Source organism: Pinus tabuliformis, chromosome 9 (genome assembly GCF_031772625.1).
Source record: "Pinus tabuliformis cultivar Carrire ecotype Pingquan chromosome 9, CPIR1, whole genome shotgun sequence".
NCBI lineage: Eukaryota > Viridiplantae > Streptophyta > Pinopsida > Pinales > Pinaceae > Pinus > Pinus tabuliformis.
The window spans coordinates 432,759,729-432,781,351 of NC_142307.1; the positions used below are offsets into that span (position 1 = coordinate 432,759,729).

At 34.3% G+C, this 21,623-nt stretch overlaps 1 protein-coding gene and 1 pseudogene across 1 annotated transcript; one reads left to right on the plus strand and one right to left on the minus strand.

Moving 5' to 3' along the window:
- The first annotated feature begins 419 nt into the window (after positions 1-419).
- On the plus strand, positions 420-9,182 carry LOC149149018 (xylan glycosyltransferase MUCI21-like; annotated as a pseudogene).
- Positions 9,183-9,825: 643 nt separating this feature from the next.
- LOC149149019 (protein TOPLESS-RELATED PROTEIN 2-like) lies at positions 9,826-18,000 on the minus strand. The gene is made up of 25 exons (XM_089442357.1): positions 17,921-18,000; positions 17,637-17,816; positions 16,334-16,450; positions 16,093-16,227; positions 15,677-15,824; positions 15,420-15,516; positions 15,067-15,170; positions 14,811-14,949; positions 14,587-14,696; positions 14,386-14,455; positions 14,131-14,204; positions 13,943-14,038; positions 13,691-13,786; positions 13,219-13,346; positions 12,834-13,068; positions 12,464-12,685; positions 12,286-12,381; positions 11,852-12,118; positions 11,655-11,765; positions 11,371-11,550; positions 10,940-11,068; positions 10,749-10,844; positions 10,459-10,647; positions 10,155-10,324; positions 9,826-9,979 (listed from the first exon to the last, which is right to left on the minus strand). The coding sequence occupies exons 1-25, from the start codon at positions 17,998-18,000 to the stop codon at positions 9,826-9,828; spliced, it is 3,423 nt and encodes a 1,140-aa protein (XP_089298483.1).
- Positions 18,001-21,623: the final 3,623 nt, after the last annotated feature.

Genomic DNA, 21,623 nt, shown 5'->3' on the forward strand with positions numbered 1-21,623 from the left:
ATCAACAAAAAAACTATACAAAATATTTAAATAATGTCATTTCATAAAAAAAAATTACAATGAAGAAATTAGACCTTTCTAATCTTATGTTAAATCAGTTTTAAAATAAATCTATGCTGATTTAAAATACAAAAGTACAGACCAGCAAACTAATCTATACCACTGTCATACAGTATGTCATCTCTACGGTATGGTATAGGATAGGGATAAATATCATGAAGCCACATTGCTAAGCAGGTAAGAAGAAAAGAGGAAGACATGATGAGTATGGCTCAGAATGATCCTTTCATTCCACTCTGCTTTCTTCATCCTAGACAGTGTCTGCTTCTGTTTCTGCTCATCCAAACTAAACTCATTCTTCATCATCCTTCTCATCAGATTTGGGACTTTCAAATCACAAAAAGGGCTCATCCGTTCAAATGACTAATCGAACTAATGTTCCAGGGCTAGAGGATAAGGGAACAGGGCAGACAACTCGTGATTCACCCAGAAACAGAGGATTAATATACTCTGGATTGTTGGACATAAATCCAAGTCCAAGTTTAAATTCTTTCTGTTTTTTCTTTTACTTTCATATCTCTTAGGCTTTTGCTGTCTTTGTTGGGTCGATCCCATATTCAAGCTGTGTAAGCCATCCTCGCCCTTGTTTTATGTCTAGATGTTTTCCATTCTTGGTGAAAGATATGTTTGTGTGAGGTTTTGTAATATGTTGTCAATGAAATATGTCTACTTCTTGTTGCAGATGGCCGCAGCGAGGAGATGGTTTACAGAGATGTATCTTTCCAAACTCGAATTGCTCTCCCAAACCTGAAGCCATCGAAAATCCAGAAAGAGGTCTTCCAGTCAAGATCGAACCCTCAACACTGCTGTGTGAGATGTTCTTCTCTCATCGATGGTAAACATGTAAAATGTATTTTTTTTTTTTTTTTTGAGATCTTTCTTGATTAATTATGAACAATTCAATTAACAGCCCAAAGATCATCAATAACGAATATTTCACAAACAAAACTTAATATGATGTATTGTTTAAGATGACATACCTTGATTAACAGCGGAAGATGTAATGGCTGCCATCTACTTTCTTCTGACTCCTGACAGTTACTCTTCTTCTCAGAATTCGGTTTCTCTCTCTAACCCTATTTCTTTATGCGTTTCTTAATGGAGAAGAATGCGACTCATGGCAGGGAGAGAGAGGACCCAATCCTTTATATATCATTTAACTCTAAATCTGGTACGTCCATCATATACCAATTCAACGCTTAAGATTAATCACAGATCTAATGCTTTAATTATAGAATGATCTATTTATGACTTAATTAATCGGGTCACATTAAGATTAGAAACTTCATAACGTCACATTAAGATTAGAAACTGCATAACGTTAAAAGTAAATGAGCCATTTGCAGTTTCTAATAGCAGATTTAGAAACTGCATAACGTCACATTAAGATTAGAAACTTCATAACGTTAAAAGTAAATGAGCCATTTGCAGTTTCTAATAGCAGATTTCTAACATTCTCCCACTTGACCCAACTATTCATAATATTAAGTGTTGAACATCATACTATGATAAATTGCTGAGAGTTATGGCGGTTGTGCACTATTAATTCAATGCATTCCCTTCCATATACTACAATACCAGCAATCCATCAATTCATACTCATAATTTATATAAAACAGCATAATGGTCCACATAATGTCTTATATCATAATGATTAAACATAATATCTTTATAAGACTCTTTCTTGTTTAAAATTACATAAAATACGTACTACTATATTAAAACAAGAGACACATAATTGTATATCAGAAACACATAAAAGAGCTCAGAATGTCACACATCAATTATTATTAATACAACCAAGACCATTTGAACATGTTCCTTAAATTGTCTTGGTTGTAACCCTTTCGTCAAAGGGTCTGCAATCATAAGTTCTGTCCTGATGTGCATGATTGACACTCTTTGTTTCTGAACCTCATCTTTCACAACAAGATACTTCAGTTCCATATGTTTGGCACCTTTAGAGTACTTGTCGTTCTTTGAGAAAAATACTGCTGCAGAGTTATCACAATAAATTTTCAGCGGCTTGCTAATGGTGTCGACAACCGCAAGTCCTGAAATAAAGTTCCGCAACCATAATGCATGAATTGTGGCTTCAAAACATGCCACAAATTCTGCCCCCATAGTGGATGAAGCAACGATAGTCTGTTTCGCACGTTTCCATGATATGCAACCTTGAGCAAACATAAACAGGTAACCAAAAGTCGATTTTCTAGTATTGATGCATCCAGCAAAATCTGAATCGCTATATCCGATCACCTCCGATTCATTGGATCTTCTATACATGAGCATGTAATCTTTCGTGCCTTGTAAGTACCTCAAAACTTTCTTTGCAGCTTGCCAATGTTCCCTTCCTGGATTACTTTGATACCTCCCTAACATACCGACCGCAAAGCTGATATCCGGTCTAGTACAGGTTTGAGCATACATTAGGCTACCAACAACAGATGCATATGGAATTGATTCCATTTCCTTTCGTTCAACATCATTCTTAGGACATTGCATGAAATTGAATTTATCACCTTTCTGTACAGGAACTGTCCCAGGTGAACACTCACTCATTCCAAATCTCTCTAGAATCCTTTCGACATATCCTTTCTGAGACAATCCCAATATTCCTTGTGATCGATCACGGAATATTTCTATTCCAATCACATAGGATGCCTCTCCCATATCTTTCATTTCAAAGTTCGTTGAGAGAAATTCCTTAGTCTCATGCAATATACTTAAATTATTTGCAGCAAGCAAGATGTCATCAACATAAAGGACCAGATAAATAAACTCGCTCCCACTGATCTTTTGGTATATACAGTGATCAACCATATTTTCCTTAAAACCAAAAGATGTAATAATGGTATTGAACTTAATATACCATTGCCGGGATGCTTGTTTAAGCCCATATATTGACTTCTTAAGTTTACACACCAATTGTTCTTTACCTTCTACAGAAAAACCCTCAGGTTGATCCATATAAACATCCTCATCAAGATCTCCATTCAGAAAGGCTGTTTTCACATCCATTTGATGCAACTCCAAATCATAATGAGCTACTAATGCCATTATTATTCTTAGTGAGTCCTTTTTCGAAACAGGAGAAAATGTCTCCTTGTAATCAACACCATCTTTCTGAGTGTAACCCTTAGCAACAAGTCTAGCTTTATACCGTTCGATATTACCACTAGAGTCGTGTTTGGTTTTAAAAACCCATTTGCATCCGACTCTTTTACAGCCATGTGGTAACTCAACGAGATCCCAAACTTCATTCTGTTGCATGGATTTCAGTTCTTCTTTCATGGCATTAATCCATTCCTTTGACTCTTTACTTTCTACAGCATGTGAAAACGAAACTGGATCCTTATTGATTCCAATATCATAATCTGATTCTTGTATATAAACCACATAATCATTAGAAATAGCTGACCTACGATTTCTTTGAGGTCTTCTTAATGCTACTTGTTGTGGTTCATGCATATCAGCATTATGTAAGTCATTTCCTTCAGGAAGTACTTCTTCATTTATATGTTGTTCATTATCATCATGTTGTTCTACAACAGCTGGAACAACATTTGGAGTAATAGTAGATGGAGGAACTATTCTAGGCAATGTAACATTTACCCTTGTTTCCTTTATTTCTACTATTTCTCTTCTAGTACTCCCACTGACTTCACCATTCTCAATGAATCTTGCATTACTAGTTTCTACAATTCTTGGACTATGATTAGGACAGTAAAACACGTACCCTTTAGATTTCTCAGGGTAACCTAAAAAATACCCACTGATCGTTCGAGAATCTAATTTCTTTTCATGTGGATTATAAATTCTCGCTTCCGCTGGACAACCCCAAACATGCAGGTGTCTTAAGCTAGGTTTCCTGTTAGTCCATAACTCAAAAGGAGTCTTTTGAACAGCTTTACTAGGAACCCTATTCAACAAATAATTAGCGGTTTTGAGAGCATACGACCACAAATTCTTAGGTAGTGTAGAATCTAACATCATACTCCTAATCATTTCTATTAACGTCCGATTGCGCCTTTCTGCTACACCATTTTGCTGTGGTGTACCTGGCATTGTGTATTGCGCACATATGCCATGACTTTCGAGGAATTTTGCAAATGGACCTGGACACTGGCCTGACTCATTATATTTACCATAATATTCACCACCTCTATCAGACCTTATGATTTTCACCTTTTTATCTAATTGCCTCTCAACTTCCTTTACAAACGTCTCAAGGACATTCACAGATTAAGATTTTTCATGAAGCAAATAGACATAACCATAACGGGAAAAATCGTCAATAAAAGTGATGAAATACTTTTCTCCATTAAAGGCTGGAGTGTCCATAGGTCCGCAAATATCAATGTGTATTATTTCAAGAAGCTGGCTGCTTCTAGTGGCTCCTTTCTTATTATGTTTGGTTTGTTTACCTTTAATACAATCCACACATAATTCTAGATCACTAAAGTCCAAATTTGACAAAATTTCATTACTTACTAATCTCATCATTCTTTCTTTGGATATATGACCTAGTCTTTTATGCCACAAGAAAGCAGAATTTTCATTCAACATGCTACGTTTACATCCAACATTATTTACTACATTCAACAAGGAATTCGCATAAGTGTCATTCAGTTTCAATTTATATAAACCATCAATTAGAATACCAGAACCAACATTATCAGTATTCTTATATAAATCAAAACAGCCAGATCCAATCATACATCTAAAACCAGAAATATCCAACTTACTTACGGAAATAAGGTTTCTAGATAATGAAGGTACATAAAGGGTACTGTATAAGTCTAATACATATCCACTTTCTAGAATTAGACGATAAGTCCCAATGCCTTCAATTGAAGATTTCATTCCGTTTCCCATAAAGAGAAAACGATCTTCATTTGGATTTATGGTTCGGATCATAAGAAATCCCTGCATATTATTGGAAACATGAGTTGTAGCACCAGTATCAAGCCACCATGTATTAATGGGAACTTCAACTAAATTTGATTCAAAACATACGAAAGATAGATAATTACCTTTCTTTTCGAACCAAGCTTTCCTTTTCGGACAGTCACTTTGATAATGTCCTTTCTTTTTACAGAAATGACATTGAACATCCTTTAGTTCCTTCTTTTCCTTATCCTACCCATTCTTAGCAGGTGCCTTTTTCTTCTTGAAATGACTTGATTTTCCTTTCTTTTCTTTACCAGCTTTATTACTCACAAAACTTACTGAGTGATTCACTTGATTTTTCAAACGTCCTTCTTCCTGAACAAGTCTACTGGCCAATTCATTAACATTCCACTTATCCTTTATAGTGTTATAGTTAATCTGAAAAGGTCCATATTCAGAAGGTAGCGAGTTCAGGATGAACTGGACAAGAAAAGAATCCTCTACTATAAGTCCCAGGGAGTTTAACCTTGCTGCAAGATTAGACATCTCTATAATGTGCTCTTGCATAGTTCGCGACCCATCAAACTTCATGGTCGTGAGTTCTGCCATAAGAGTACCAACGAGTGACTTATCAGCTGAACGAAAACGCTCTTCCACAGACTGCATATATTCCTTAGCACTTTCTGTTTGTGGAATTGTTGACTTGATGTTGTTAGCAACAGTCATCTTAATAAACATAAGGCTCAATCTGTTACTGCGTTCCCATGCTTTATGGTGTGATTTTTCTGCCTCAGTACTATCTTTTGTAAGAGCAGCAGGTTTATCCTCAAGGAGTGCCAAGTCAAGATCCTGAACACCTAAATGGAAATTGACTTGTTCTCTCCATTCAGAAAAATTAACACCAGTGAACAATGTAACAGATGAAGCATGTGTATTCATGGGAACTCCTGCAAATTAAAAAAAATGAAATAACTATAAGCTCATAACTAACGCGATTCAGATGTAGACATAATAGTATAATATAGCACTCCTTTGGGTAGATACTATCTTATACTTAGCATAATTAAATACCAAAACATAAGTAGGTAATAAATATATTCAATTAAATAGAACTGACATCTTTGGATGATCAATATTTATTTAATCAAAATATCTATTAAACCTCATCATGTCAACTAGTTATAGAACAAGACTTTCCTTTGGGTAAGTTCTCAGGTTCTATCATTAGTGACGCCAGTTTTAATTGGTATTATTATAACTGGCAATTTCTATCAATAATCATTATGTCACTTATGCACTAAATGATTATTCTGATTTTGACCACTTCAGTGATTAACAAAATCATAAATCTCATGTGCATAAATGATTTATAACACATACTTTATGCAAAACAATCAGTCACAGAACAATTACTTTTATGCCCAAATTTCAAACAATTATTTTGTACCAGTAAACTTTAATCGTGCAAAGCCAAAACAGTAAATGATGCACGAAAAGACCCTAAAAACTCTGAAATTGTAAAGAAAGGTCGAAAACTCTATATCCGACGGTCGGATCACGAATCTTAACCCACGATGGGCGAAACGAATCTTGATTAGTTTCGTTGTGAAGCATGCGCAGGATTTGATTAACATCATGAGTAAAGCACAGAACAGATCAATTGCAATCATAGGAAATATTCAGTTATTGATTGGTGGCTCCGATACCAAATGTAAAATATATATATATATATATATATATATATATATATATATATATATATATTTGAGATCTTTCTTGATTAATTATGAACAATTCAATTAACAGCCCAAAGATCATCAATACCGAATATTTCACAAACAAAACTTCATATGATCTATTGTTTAAGATGACATACCTTGATTAACAGCGGAAGATGTAATGGCTGCCATCTACTTTCTTCTGACTCCTGACGGTTACTCTTCTTCTCAGAATTCGGTTTCTCTCTCTAACCCTATTTCTTTATGCGTTTCTTAATGGAGAAGAATGCGACTCATGGCAGGGAGAGAGAGGACCCAATCCTTTATATATCATTTAACTCTAAATCTGGTACGTCCATCATATACCAATTCAACGCTTAAGATTAATCACAGATCTAATGCTTTAATTATAGAATGATCTATTTATGACTTAATTAATCGGGTCACATTAAGATTAGAAACTTCATAACGTCACATTAAGATTAGAAACTGCATAACGTTAAAAGTAAATGAGCCATTTGTAGTTTCTAATAGCAGATTTATAAACTGCATAACGTCACATTAAGATTAGAAACTTCATAACGTTAAAAGTAAATGAGCCATTTGCAATTTCTAATAGCAGATTTCTAACATTCTCCCACTTGACCCGACTATTCATAATATTAAGTGTTGAACATCATACTATGATAAATTGCTGAGAGTTATGGCGGTTGTGCACTATTAATTCAATGCATTCCCTTCCATATACTACAATACCAGCAATCCATCAATTCATACTCATAATTTATATAAAACAACATAATGGTCCACATAATGTCTTATATCATAATGATTAAACATAATATCTTTATAAGACTCTTTCTTGTTTAAAATTACATAAAATACGTACTACTATATTAAAACAAGAGACACATAATTGTATATTAGAAACACATAAAAGAGCTCAGAATGTCACACATCAATTATTATTAATACAACCAAGACCCATTCTTTGAACATGTTCCTTAAATTGTCTTGGTTGTAACCCTTTCGTCAAAGGGTCTGCAATCATAAGTTCTGTCCTGATGTGCATGATTGACACTCTTTGTTTCTGAACCTCATCTTTCACAACAAGATACTTCAGTTCCATATGTTTGGCACCTTTAGAGTACTTGTCGTTCTTTTAGAAAAATACTGCTGCAGAGTTATCACAATAAATTTTCAGCGGTTTGCTAATGAGTACACATAGGATCTTACATAGCATAAAAAAGATAGGAATTTACAGGCAAGTAAGTATGATGATGAAACTAATTTGAGCATATTTATTGTTTTCTGCTTTCTCAGGTGAAGGTGTAGAAAAAGTTAATACAACTATAAGGTATGGCAATGAAATTTTGTGCTTCCTCTGTTTTCCTTTATTCCCATGAGAATAAAACTACTGAAGAGGAGAAAATCAGGCGATATACACGCAAATGGGAGAGGAGTGTTATGAACACGATTGATGATGTCACTCTCAAAATACTGAGCCGGAGAGATCATGAGAGTGAGCAACAAAATTCGTGCCGAGTGCAGCACTCGGTGCCTGCAGTGGTGTTCTCAACTGGAGGGTACACAGGAAAGGTTTACCATGAGTTCAACGATGGTTTATTGCCTCTCTATATAACTTGTTTGTGTTCATTCTTGAATACCATGAGTGGTAGATGATGAAATACCAAGATATTGTGAAGCAGCTGAGCAAGTGCCCAGTTATTGATTTCAGGGGAGATAGAAGAGTTCATAGTTTTCCAGAGATGATTGTGGGGATCAAAGATACATGACGAGTTAACTGTGGAGTCATTGCTCACGAAAACTGGTAAGACCATCAGGGACTTTCAGTCGCCCCTTGCCAAGGCATATGCTCCCCCTAAATTAAAACCTATGTTTGGATTTACAAACCTGATTAACGAATCCTCTACTGTTCCTCCTTATGGATTAAACACTACTTCTGCATCTATGAACATTAGCAACGTTTTAGTGCCCAGCTCTTTGAAGCCCAAACTCGTAATAATTTCTCGGCCGAAATCGAGAATATTGTTGAATGAGAAATGAATTGTGTTATTGGCGCAGAAAATTGTCATTTTTTTAGAGTTTGTTGTATTAGAATTTTGGAGTTTTTTTTAGTGGCATTTTTTTAGAGATTTTTGTATTAAAATTTTGTGGAAAATTTTGAGGTGAAATTTTGGTTTATTTTATTTAAGCTAGTCTTTTTATTATATATATAAATTCAGTATTCTGGAAAAATTTTAGGGCACTTTTATTGTGGAGAAATTATCTGAACTTGTAATTTCAATAAATTTTTACAAGATTTTAGAGAAATTAGACAAAAAAAACTTAGTAAAAAATCACACTAAAAACAATTAGAAAAAAATTGGATTCTAATAAGAAATTTTAAATCCCAAACCAACCACAGACATGATAGGGATGTTCAGAATTTCGAATTCATGTTCAGAATGTTATGATTTTGAATTCTATGATGAGAATGACTCAGAATGATCTAAAATGCTATTTCCACTTTTCTCTATCTCACCTTAATAACATAGAACTAAAATGAAAAAAGAAACCTAACATGACATTTATGCTAATAAACGTCTTAATTTAGCGATGAGACATCACAAGCTCTGCAACATGTTGTATGCAATAAATAGGTGTATTTACTCAAAACTTCTTCAACTCCTACCGTCTTTGTCCAATGGAATTACCCTCAATACAATGACTGAATTGTTACTACTATCATTTTTATCTGCTGGCAGTAGACATCCAAATCCCCATGAATCCTAAATGACTTAACGGCTTTGAAAAACTCTCTGCCTTAAAAGAAACACAACAGAGCCTATAAAAACACCAATCCCCATGAATCCGAAACTCTCTGCCTTAAAAAAAACACGACAGAGCCTATAAAAACACCAATCCCCATGAATCCGAAAATCTCTGCCTTGAAAAAAACACGACAGAGCCTATACTGAAAGATAATCGAATTTACAAAAGGAAAGCCCCTGAAAAGACACTAGAATAATTGGTCACATCATTGAACAAACTTGTGGGACAAAACTTGACAATTGGCTATTTGGCAGTTCTTCACTCATTTTCCATGCTGCCTTGGAGGCTATTCAGAACCTTGATTTTTTATTTTATGATTTCAAGGAGCACCTCCATTTTCTAACAATGCAACATCCCATTTACCTTCCGATTCAGTGGGCTCAATCACATGAACACCTCCATCAGTCAACCCTACAGAAAACTGATTAGGTTTAAGTGGATTCGCAGCAATTACAAGAGGATAGATATTGCCACTGCACAAACAAGCCAAACATTTTTTTAGGATTAAATTACAATAGCAGCGTTTAGATATTGCCACTGCACAAACAAGCCAAACAACTTTTTAGGATTAAATTACAATAGCAGCGTTATTTCCTATCGTAGTGCACAGTACTATAACCCCTGTCCTTTTATTAAGGAATGCTTTACCTGCTCATGCTTGGTATAAATGCAGAAGGGGAAATACGACAGCGTGGCCTCAGCACTTCAGCATCAAATACACCAATTGAACCGTCATAGAAACTAACATAGATTAGTATGTTGTCGCATGAGTATGTGGCACTAGAAATACGTGCGAGTAAAGGATCTTCAGGTGCCCACTGCAATGCAACTATTCAGAGTCACTATCTAGTCTTCAAATCTGAGATAAAAAAAACTTTTGATTTTTTTACTAAAATCTGACTACAGCATAACTTAGGTAGGAACTGCAATATGAAAAAAGATAGGATCTTACATAGCGTACACATTCCAATTCGGGGGCATTATAAATAGCAATTTGGTTCTCCTGCACAACTAGCAAGTGAACTCTGTCATTATGAAATTGTATTCTTGTATTTGCAAGTGGTGATAATGATTTTCTTGTCTTTGTATGCACAGATTTAGATTTCTGTCTCTCCCATCCATTTATTCCCCATACACAAAGCTGTCAACAGAACATTGATTTGAGTCAAAAGGTTTTAAACTGATATCTTATATGGAGAAGTAGATTATGCAGTTAAATTATAAATGAATATGAATATGTACCTGTGCATCAGCTCCGCAGGATATCAATACATTTAAATGTTCAGAAAATACCAAACCAGTGATTCTCTTCTGGTGCCCTTTAAGTTCTGATGTTACCTGTAGTCAAAACTCATTTAGTGGCATTCTATTATCCACATAAAGGGGCAATCAAAAGTACTAGACACTAAAAGGAAATCGTAAATCCACATAACCTTATTTTCAGAAACATTGAAAATTTGAATTGTTGAATCCTCCATTCCAATAGCAACAATGTTATTATCTAAAGGGTTGAAAACTATAAATGTTGCCGCTGGAGGAGGGGCCATGCATTTTTCTATGACCTGCATTAACATGGATTACGAATTTAGAAGACATAAAAATATATGCTAAGATACAATCATTTCACCATAAACTTCAAGGCTCAAACTGAAGGTTGTTTTCATCCATGTCATGCATGCTTTACAACACTAGATGACAGAAGATCATGGATTTAAGAGAGAAAATTTTCTGGACAAAATCATTAGAAAAATAACAAGATTTACTCAGCAACAATGATATACAAAAAGAACATGGCAAGATTAATTACTAAAGAAAACACGAAATAAATGCAAGCAACCTGTTAAATATGAAAAGAATACCTCACCTGAAATGTCTTCATCTTGAACAAAAACACTTGACCACCAGAGGCAGACATTAGATATGCATTATTATCTGACAAAGCTGTGCAGGGAAAAACTGCTTGTGGACCTCTGTTACTAGTGTCATTTTTCATAAGCAACCCATCAGGAGGTTGCCACAACTGTGGTTGACAATTTGTTGTAGCCTGTCAAATAAATTACAAAAGTTTAGTCTACTTAAATGCATGGTAACAACGACAAGTAATCATTACAAGTGAAATATGAGCAAATTGTCCATGTAAAAACTGACCTTGCCAGATGGATTCAAATCATTGTGTTGCCATTTCCATAGCTTAAACGTAGCATTGGTGTCCAAAGCTAAGAGTGAGGAACCTGAATATGTGTAATGTAATCCAACAATCTGTAATATGCAACAAAGAAAATCAATATGTAATATGGAATATGTAATCTGTTATTGCTATATGTAATATATATAATATGCAATACGTAATCTGTAACTGCAATATGTAATCTGTAACTGCAATATTTAATATGCAGTTCTGTGAGATAACGCCATGTTGAGCATTTAACATTCAATCTAGTACATAGAAGAGGAAAGCTTGCCTGTGCATTTGACACTGGATCCAGCAATATGATAGACCTACATTGCGCTGGATCTTTCACCTCAAAAAGTTTCCAGCTCTTCCTCTTGTCTACACCCTCATCTGGAAGCCTTTGTGCTACATCCACCGTCTGACTGCTATCGACACAATTCTGTTGGTGTGTTTTGAACATTACAGTTATTTATTTAGTTAAAATAAGTAATACTGCAAAGCCATTTCACTTAAAACTGATTAACAAAGAGTTCAAATTTCAACTAAATAATGTAAAAATATTGTAGAAGACTTGAACATAATACGTCTTCCAGTGGAATAGCTCACCAGCAATATTTCTTGCAAATTTTCCTTTGATTTTTCTGAAGAGATAGGAACAGGGCTAATTCCCTTTTCTACAATACTGGCATTTCGATGTGGAGCCTGCAGTTCAAAGATCACTAAATTAAGTTGCATCCATGGCTTTGATACACATGAACAATGTATAATTTTGTTTCCATACTACCTTTGTCATCCCGGACCCTAGTGAGCCCCCTCTATTCTTCTGCTTACGAAGAAACCTTAGTCCGTCTTTATTAGCTAAGATTTTGACCCCATTATTGTTTGTTGTAACAGCCAACAAGGAACCCTCTTTATTGTCTTTATTAGCTAAGATTTTGACCCCATTATTGTTTGTTGTAACAGCCAACAAGGAACCCTCTTTATTGAAACAGAGATGAGGTCTAGACTGCAAAGAGAGAGAGGAATCGATGAGTAAAATATGCAATCATACTGGAAAAGTTTCAAACATTTTCAATTTCAACTGAGATAAACTCGATCACATATCCAAATTTTAAAAGGTTTAATAGTAATTTCCATCGAAAGTATCCTTTTACCGGCAAGCAACCCTCGACAGAAGTTGCTAAGAACACAGTGACATCATCCATCTCCCAAAACTTAATTTGATAATCATCTCCAACTGCTAGAATCCTATTCTTTGTTGTATCAAACTTCAGCGGCTCTAAGGACTTGCTTTGAATGCCAGAATACATCCGTTTGATTGATCCATCACTTTCATTCCACTCTAGTAAATATGATTCTCCATCTTTGCTTGTACCACATGAGAAGAGCCTAATCCCAAACATGATAAATCAAGTTAAAGAACATGCTTATAAATTCCCTTCACAAAACATTGGAAATTAATTTTAGTTAGCTTATATCTTTGCTCTCCATTCAAACATCGTCATCTATATAAATTTAAATAAAATATCACATAATTACCGTGATCCATCATCACTATAAGCCATTGTAATGTGCCCATCCCCATGTGCATCATAGTCAATTTGAGATCCCAATTGATGAAACAACCAAGCTTTAATCTTGCCATCCAAAGATGTGGACAAAATGTACTACGATCATTGAGAGAAGATCATTAGAAATATCAGAATAGTTCATAGTGCATTTAATGCTAGCAATATCAAAATAATTCATATATTTCATTTATTGCTAGTTGAGTCTTCCTTACATGTGTTTCTAAACAAAAAAATAATTTCAAGCATTACATCTCTATAGAAAAATTAGTTACTAGTAATCTTTGTGCTATATAAATGCCTATTTATAAAATTCATTTTCTAATTAGTGTAACCATTATATCTTTATGGAAAAAATAGTTGCTAGTAATCTCTGTACTAAGTAAATTCTAATTTGTGAAATTCATTTTCTAATTAGTGTAAGACTTCCAAAAATCAATTACCTGGATATTTTTTTTATCATTAGCACAAATAGAATAAACAGGAGCTGTGTGACCTTCAAATGTGTATTTTTTATGACCTGTTTCTGTATGCCATACCTACAGAATAGACAATAAGTTTTTTCAACAAATGTTCAAGCTTATAAACATCCATGATATTACTTAAGGTCAAATGGACAATTTTTATAGCATTGAGTAATTATTAAAAACATATACATTAACATAATGAAGTCAAGAATCATGTACCAAATTTACCTTAATGGTCATATCATCCCCACAAGTTACAACACATAGTTCTTTCTGAAGGCGCAAAAAGGCAATGTCATTCACACCACCAATATGTGCATTAATCTGCAATGTTGTATTAATATCGTCATTATATCCATGTATAGCATAAATAAATTGCAACACAATGCAATCCTTTATTGAGCTTTAATATGGACCTGTAGTTGTTGCCTCAGCTCGCCAGTGACAGTATAGAAATATATGTGAACAATAGTCTTTGAAAATGCCACCCCTGCAAGTGAGATTATGTCAATGAACAATATATCCCATATCATTATTCCTAAACAAATAATGGCTTTGCCTACATACAATATGAAGAAATTATTTTTGAAAATTAATAATTTTTTGCCTATATAGCAAATAAAAAAATTGTCATGAAGTATAATTGACACATAGAAGGGAAATTTACATACCAACCCATGTTCCACTTGGACTCCACATACATTTGTTCACTGAGACAGTTGATTCTTTCAAAAGGACCTCCTAATCAAATATAAGAAAAATGTGTCATCCAAATTTAGGTGTCGCTAAGAATTATATTTTAGTGGAAAAATAAACCATAAGATATGTTCCTTCATGCAAATCACTTAAAAAAATAAATACAAGATTTGTACCTTTCCCTCCATTATGCAATATGATGCATCCCAATATTTGAATGACCTATGATTTAACTTTCTAGATGATCCCACTTCCCAAATTTCAATGTCCCCACCATCTGTTCCAACTGAAGATATCACCCAGTAGACCATGTTTAGAAATAATTTCTGCTTTAGATTAACAAACTAATTTGATGAGCTTTATAGAATACACAATTCTCACTAGTGAAATTGGACATTACCTAGTAGAATTGTCTGTTGTCGAGGATGAAAATCCAAGCTTACTACATTTGAACCTTGGTTGAGGCTTCTCACCATTGTTTTAGGAGGATCAATTTCCAAGTAAATGTTAGAAAAGTGAGTTGGTCCTACACCTGCAACCTGCAAATAGGAAGAAAATTTGAATGGAATAAAAAGGTTATTAACCTAAGGAATAATATGAAGAAGCTTCTCAAAACAATCATGAACATAAAGGTTAATAGAAATTGTGTTTCACACCTCTCCATGGTGACTAGTTCTGAAACGCTTCACAACACGTTTAGAATCAACAAGTTGATGCTTGTTTCTACTACTACTTGGTTGGGAGAATGGCATAGCCCCTTCTAGAAAAGAAAAGAAATTCATTTAGAATAGAACATTTGTGGTCAAACAATGTTTATTATTTATTTTCTTTTCAACCAACAAGAGCATAGCTAGAGTTCAAATATTAAATACAATAGACTTCTTTTTACTATATCAATGACCTTGACCTTCTACTCAATAAGGAAATATATAGATCATTATATAATATTTATGGATTAATAGATTATCAAATAGTCAACATGCATTTAGAGGTGGTACAAAGGCAAAACCAGTAGTAGTTACTGCATCATGTAGTAAGTGATGATCAAGGTTCACACTCCATGTTGTAGGAGTAGTAGAAGTGTCGTCAAATCTAGGTTGAAATGGCTGCAACCAATCAGATAAAGAGTTTATTCAAACAATAATAGACATAGATTGAGATAAGTAAAGGTTTCATTCATATTCAACAGGAAAAAAGAAAAAAATAGACATTTAAGATACACATAAAAGTTGACTTACAGTGTGTAGAAATCAAAAGAAAATCCACCCCATTTTGAATTATCCTCGTAGGAGGATTATTTGGTGGAAGCGTAGTTTGTAGTCCAATCAGTAGCTCACATATATGATCAGTATATAATGTTTTGATATCAAAATTAGGGAGAGGATTTTTGCAAGCATGATGTTGCGAATGAAGACTGAACAATAGAAAATATGACATCATTGTTAGAAGTTATAAAATATCCAGGTAATGCATTCCTCCCTGTGGTAAGAAATGACTATAGAATCCCATAGTAGTTTGATTGCACTAATTATTAACGACATAAATGAAAAATCCTTGGAAAAAATGCATCCATCAAGAGGCTAGGCTTTTTCTAAAATTGTAACAATAGATATTCATTCTAGATAAGTCCTAAACTCAATAATGACAATTTCTTATTGATGAATCAGGGAGAGAAGTAGAACCTTTGATTCATGAGAGTTTTAAGCCTGGAAGTTGGAATGACCGGAAACCTCAACTTGGGACGTATGACAGGGTTATCTTTCATAAGTTTTTTAATGTTTAACCACTTCAAAGCCCGATGGTACGTTGTAACCTCACTGCATGTAACCAAATAATAAATTAAATCTTACAAAAAGGATAGAATCGAGAATTTTCAAGGAGGCAGTAAAAATAGTATAGCAAAACAATCAGGAAAACAATCACTACCTGAGAGTGTCAACTGTAAGTAGTTGTGTTATATCTTTATAAATTTTTGGATTGTAATCTTGGAATTGTTTAAGATCATTGTAAAGTATGTCGATGGCTTTAAACGGATCATTCCTGCAAAATGAAAGATATTTATAATCAATTGATCCAACATAATCAATGTCCTATCTTATTTTTACATGGAACCATAGAAAAGAACCTTGAACATACACTTTATAAATTTAGAGATTTAAAAAAAAGACAAATAAACCTACACAACTTTACACTGAGAAACAAAAAAAAATTAAAAAAATATTCTAACATCTAAAAAAACCCTAATAAAGTGACCACTAACCCAATAAAATAATTGAAAATTACCATAAATTTTTAACTTTTTTATTCTTTAAAATTTTGAAAAGTGAAAAAACTTCGATGATTACAATACTGCTATATTATAAACTAAATTTCTAATACATTAATCAACACAGGACCCTAACCTAATACATTAATCAACACAGGACCCTAACCATATGAAAACCCAAGATTAACCAATATGAAAATAATATTAAATTGCACAAAGTAACAAAACGTTTTGGAGTTTTCGAAACGACTAGCTTAAAAATGGAAACATCAAGTAAAATGTGGGCTGAAATGTTATATTTTTTTCAGAGAAAAAATTCATATATGGCCGAAGTCCTCATGATTACAATATGGCCGAAGCCAGTCAGAATACGACCGAAGCCAAAATACAATAAAACCAAAGCCAAACAGAATACGACCGAAACCGACAAATACGACAAAGCCGTCACATATATATATTTAAAAAAAAAAACCAAATTTATATTAACTCTCACCAATAATTACATAATGGTCGAGTTTCGATCAAATTTCGGCCAACTTTCAGAGTGGGTACATCCCAAAACTTCATGTTCCTAAAATTTCTGTGCAACATAGAAATAATAAAAAGAAAGTAACTGAACCGGGCCAAATATTTGGCAAGCTGCTCATTTTTCCTACATGTAACCAAGGAATTCCAAATGCCATTCACAGTTATGAATTGATTAAGCACCATTACCAAACAGCTGCTTCCACAGATAGAAAGCATAACCTCCTAAAAATGTTGAAAACTGTATAACCTTTAATCTGTCGAAATCCTGCTGATAACCTCCCCATTCACAGGCATGCAAAAAGGTCGAAAAGCAACCACCCATCATAGACCAAGGCCAACTAATCAACGACCAACCATGAAAGGAATCCAAAATCTGTCAATTTGACACTTATGAGACTGTCAGAGGGAAAAAAAAGGAATAAAATAACTTACCGTTTGAGTGCTTCAATATATTTCTGCATCCTGATCTCAAAGAACAGCTTTACAGATTGCATATTTTCATCGATCTTGGTAAAACCCAACAAGTAGTGTTCAACCTGGTCAAATTTTCCAGCCATCACTAGGTCTTCAACATACTTCTGGTTCAGGAAAATCCCCGAATCTCGCTCCAGCCTGGGGCGCCATGCATGCCATGAAAGGGTCAGGTGACTGTGGACGTACCAGGTTAAGAAAATGCAGAAAACAAAGTGATGTCAAAACGCAGAAAACAAACTTACTGGTGGACCGTCTCTGTGTACTTCTCCTCAGCAAGGTACTTCATCACTATGAAGAGCAAATCCTCTTTCAAATCAGCCATTGTGTTTTCTAGGTGCGGCGGTACCTCCAAGAATTCTGCAATGGCCCTAGTGGCCTGGTGTACTAGCCAGCTCTGGCGCACGGATATCCAGAAAGGTGACAAAAGCTTTCTTAGTAAAACCTGCCCCACGGGCCACAACTCATCTTCCTCGGAAGAAGTGCCGACCAGAAACGAGTTTTAGGTTAGGTCTCCGGTTCGTCCCTTTCTCTCCAATATGATGGGAACTCCAAATGTCAGTCCTGTCGATATCACATGTTCAGATAACTCAGTTAAACTATCACATCATATACAACTGTCCGTATCACAGTACATGCACCTTTCACAACTGCTTATCGTCGGACAAATTCATTCATTAAACCGCCGGAGCCCCGGAAACCCAGTTCCCTGCAGAATCGTTGCCCTTCGGGGACCATCTGATGAATTGACGGGGAGTTGTCTATAATGCTATTTTTTGGAGATTTTGGTGATGGAATCCGGCGGAAGAAATTGAGGTTAAATCTTGATTTGTTGCAGTTAAAATGGTTTTTTAATTACATATTTGGATTCAGCACCCTTGAAAATCTCTGCGACGATTTCATTGTGCAGAAACTAGCTATCAAATTTGCGATTACAATAAATTCCTACCGAATTTCGACCGGAAAAACCCACCAGAAAAACTTTCAAAAAATCGCGTTATAGACAACTGCAATTGACGGCGGGTCACGGCCTTCAATTAAACTCCCATGTGTTTTTCAAAGGCCCATTACAACAAATAGATGAAGCGCAAAAGAAGTGGCCGTGGCGTTGAATATCAGATTTCTTGTGAGCCCCGTTTATTACGCCAACATCAGTTAGGCACACCGTGATTTTGTTTAATTTTGCTTATTATGATTTTATTTTTGGACAATTAATTATTTAAGATTATTTTAAAAAGCAGTTGAACAATTATTTTTTTTTCTCCAAAGTTACAGAAATTTCAGTTATATTTTAAAAAATTTGGTGGGGATTTTTGTAAATCTAAATAAAAACTGTTAAATTTAGTAATTTTAGGTGCTCTAAAGGTTTTTGATGGTGCTAAATCTATTTCTACCATCAAAAACATATTCAAACATTGCATCTATAAGATTTTTTCAATTTTTTTCACCCAAATTCTAATGACTTTTAGCCATCCAATAAATTCCTCCACCTCCTTAAACAATTCCTTTTAAAAATGTAAAAACCCACCACCCAAATTTTGTGAACAAAATCAGGGTAAATTAAAATTTTTAATTTTTAATTTTTAAAAATGAAATAATAAATTTTATATAAGTACACATTCATAATATTTTTGGTTTTAAATTTCCATTAATAGATAATCTGGTATCATATTGTTATTATGGTATTTTTAAAGGATATACATCTGTTGAGATCTGAACCGAGGACCTTATTATCTTTATCTACCATGCTTTGCCAAAGTAATTTACATTTAAAAGGCTCCATATAATAAAGTTAAATTTGTAATTAATAAAGTACATATAATTGTTTCATTGTTATCTGTTTCACTATAGGCTAAAAATAATGTTTTTTTGCCCCAAAAGTTATGGAAATTTGGGTCATATTTTGAAAAAATCTTACAGGTATTTTTGTAAATCCAAGTAAAAGTTGTCAAAATTCATAATTTTAGGTGCCCACTACATTTTTGATAGCGTTGAATCTATTTGCACCATCAAAAACATGATTCAAACACTGCATCTACAAGATTTTTCGAAATTTTTTTCCCTGGAGCCACTTTTGGTCGTCGGGGCAATTCCTCTGCCTAGGTACACGACTCCATTAGATTTAACTATTTTTTTGTTAGATATCATTTTTGGGATTCAACTATGTTAAGTAATTCATTCAACTATGACCATTTCCACGAGAGGTAAGTCATTCAACTATGACCATTTCCACGAGAGGTAGTTGTAACTCACTAATTTCTCATGATTTTTGAATAGTCCACTTAGCGCTCATTGCATCAAGTGATACTCACACGGGTGAAGAAGTGGGATTGAAATTAGTGAAATGAATCACATAGCGTCAATCATCACTTCCGGGCTTGCACCAAGTAACTAGGACTTCCTTCAAATTATTTTTTAGCAATTATATCAAATATTTATATATTTAAATTGAATAATAATAAAAATGGTCCATTGATTTTGCAATTTCATTTTTTGGGCATGTGATTATAGTTGGATTTTTTTCTAGTTAGCTCTACATTTTATGGAGGGCAGGGATGGCATAATATTTCTTGACCTCCCTCATGTGGTGACAAACAAACAAAAGGACAAGAAATATTACCTTTTAGTAGATTTTCAACTTCCCACCATGCCAACTAGATAATCAAATGGAATGTGTTTGGTTGGGTTTTTGTCACATCTATAACTAACCGATGTTGGATTGGTCATATCTTCTCACTCCCACAAATTCCTTAAGTGTCCCAAGCCTAGCATAAGTGATGGGAATGTGATTTTGGATAATGAGAATGGAACTTACATCACTTCAGTTCCTCATGCTCCCACCATCCTCCATCTCACTATGGTCCTTTGTAGGTTAAGTGTCCTATGTCTCTTTCTCTCCCTTTTTGTCAAGTCCCAGATTCATGGGGAGTGTCAATTCCGATACTTCTATTGTTTCTAAGTAGTGTATTAGCATTTTAAAACTCTAGTAAATATGTGTTTTTGGAGGAACTTCTGAATATTTTAGGAAAAACTCTTATTAGATGTTTTTATGGTAAAGTGGTATGTCTTATTCTCTCTTTCTCTGGTTGGACTCAAATTGAAGCCTACTATGGAATACTCATTAGTCTTTCATGTTTTGTTCTTCGGATGGTTTTTCTTTAAAATCTTTGTTGAAGTAGAAGTTGATCTTATTTTGGGTCAAGATTAGAATTGGGGGGCTATGGAGCTAGTTCTCCATAAATGGTTAGTTGATTTCAATGCAACTCAAGCTTCAATAATGTTTTAGAGGGATGGGAAAATTCTTCTTTCCCTTCAACTTGTTTTCTTAAATGAACCTTCATTATCGACCAACAGAAATAAAAGTAGTAAGTTTTCGTAATTGGAGCCCTGCTGCTCAAGTCTAAGCCCAATCATCGATGGGCTAGGAAACAAGTCAATGTTGATTTATGTGATAAGATCATAGGTGAACTTGATTTGGTTCTTAGTGATAGATGGTGATGAACAAATATTTATTACTAAAGACTATCATTTATGTGCTTCTCATGCCACAAAGTTGGCCTCCTTCATAACTAATGTGGAAAGGTTTTCCAATTCAAAGAACTCTATAAAAGTATGGGTTAAAAATTATATATAATCAATGAGTAGGGATGTTTCTATGAATTCTCTCAGGCCAAATATTAACATCTATCTTCCTTAAACTTTTGTTAATGCTTATAACTTCTCTTTGTGGGAGGAATTGGCTCATCCTGTTTCTTAGACCAGCTTGATACCTCCCTCTCCTTTGCTTCATTCCTTATCATTAATTTTAGGAAATGTTTTGGCTTTGCCTCATCAACATAAGAATCTTGATAAGAAATATCCTTAATGCAATACTAACCCCTCTGCATTATTTCACTCGGTCTATATACTCAATTATTTCCCCCCACCCCTAACTTATATCCCATAATT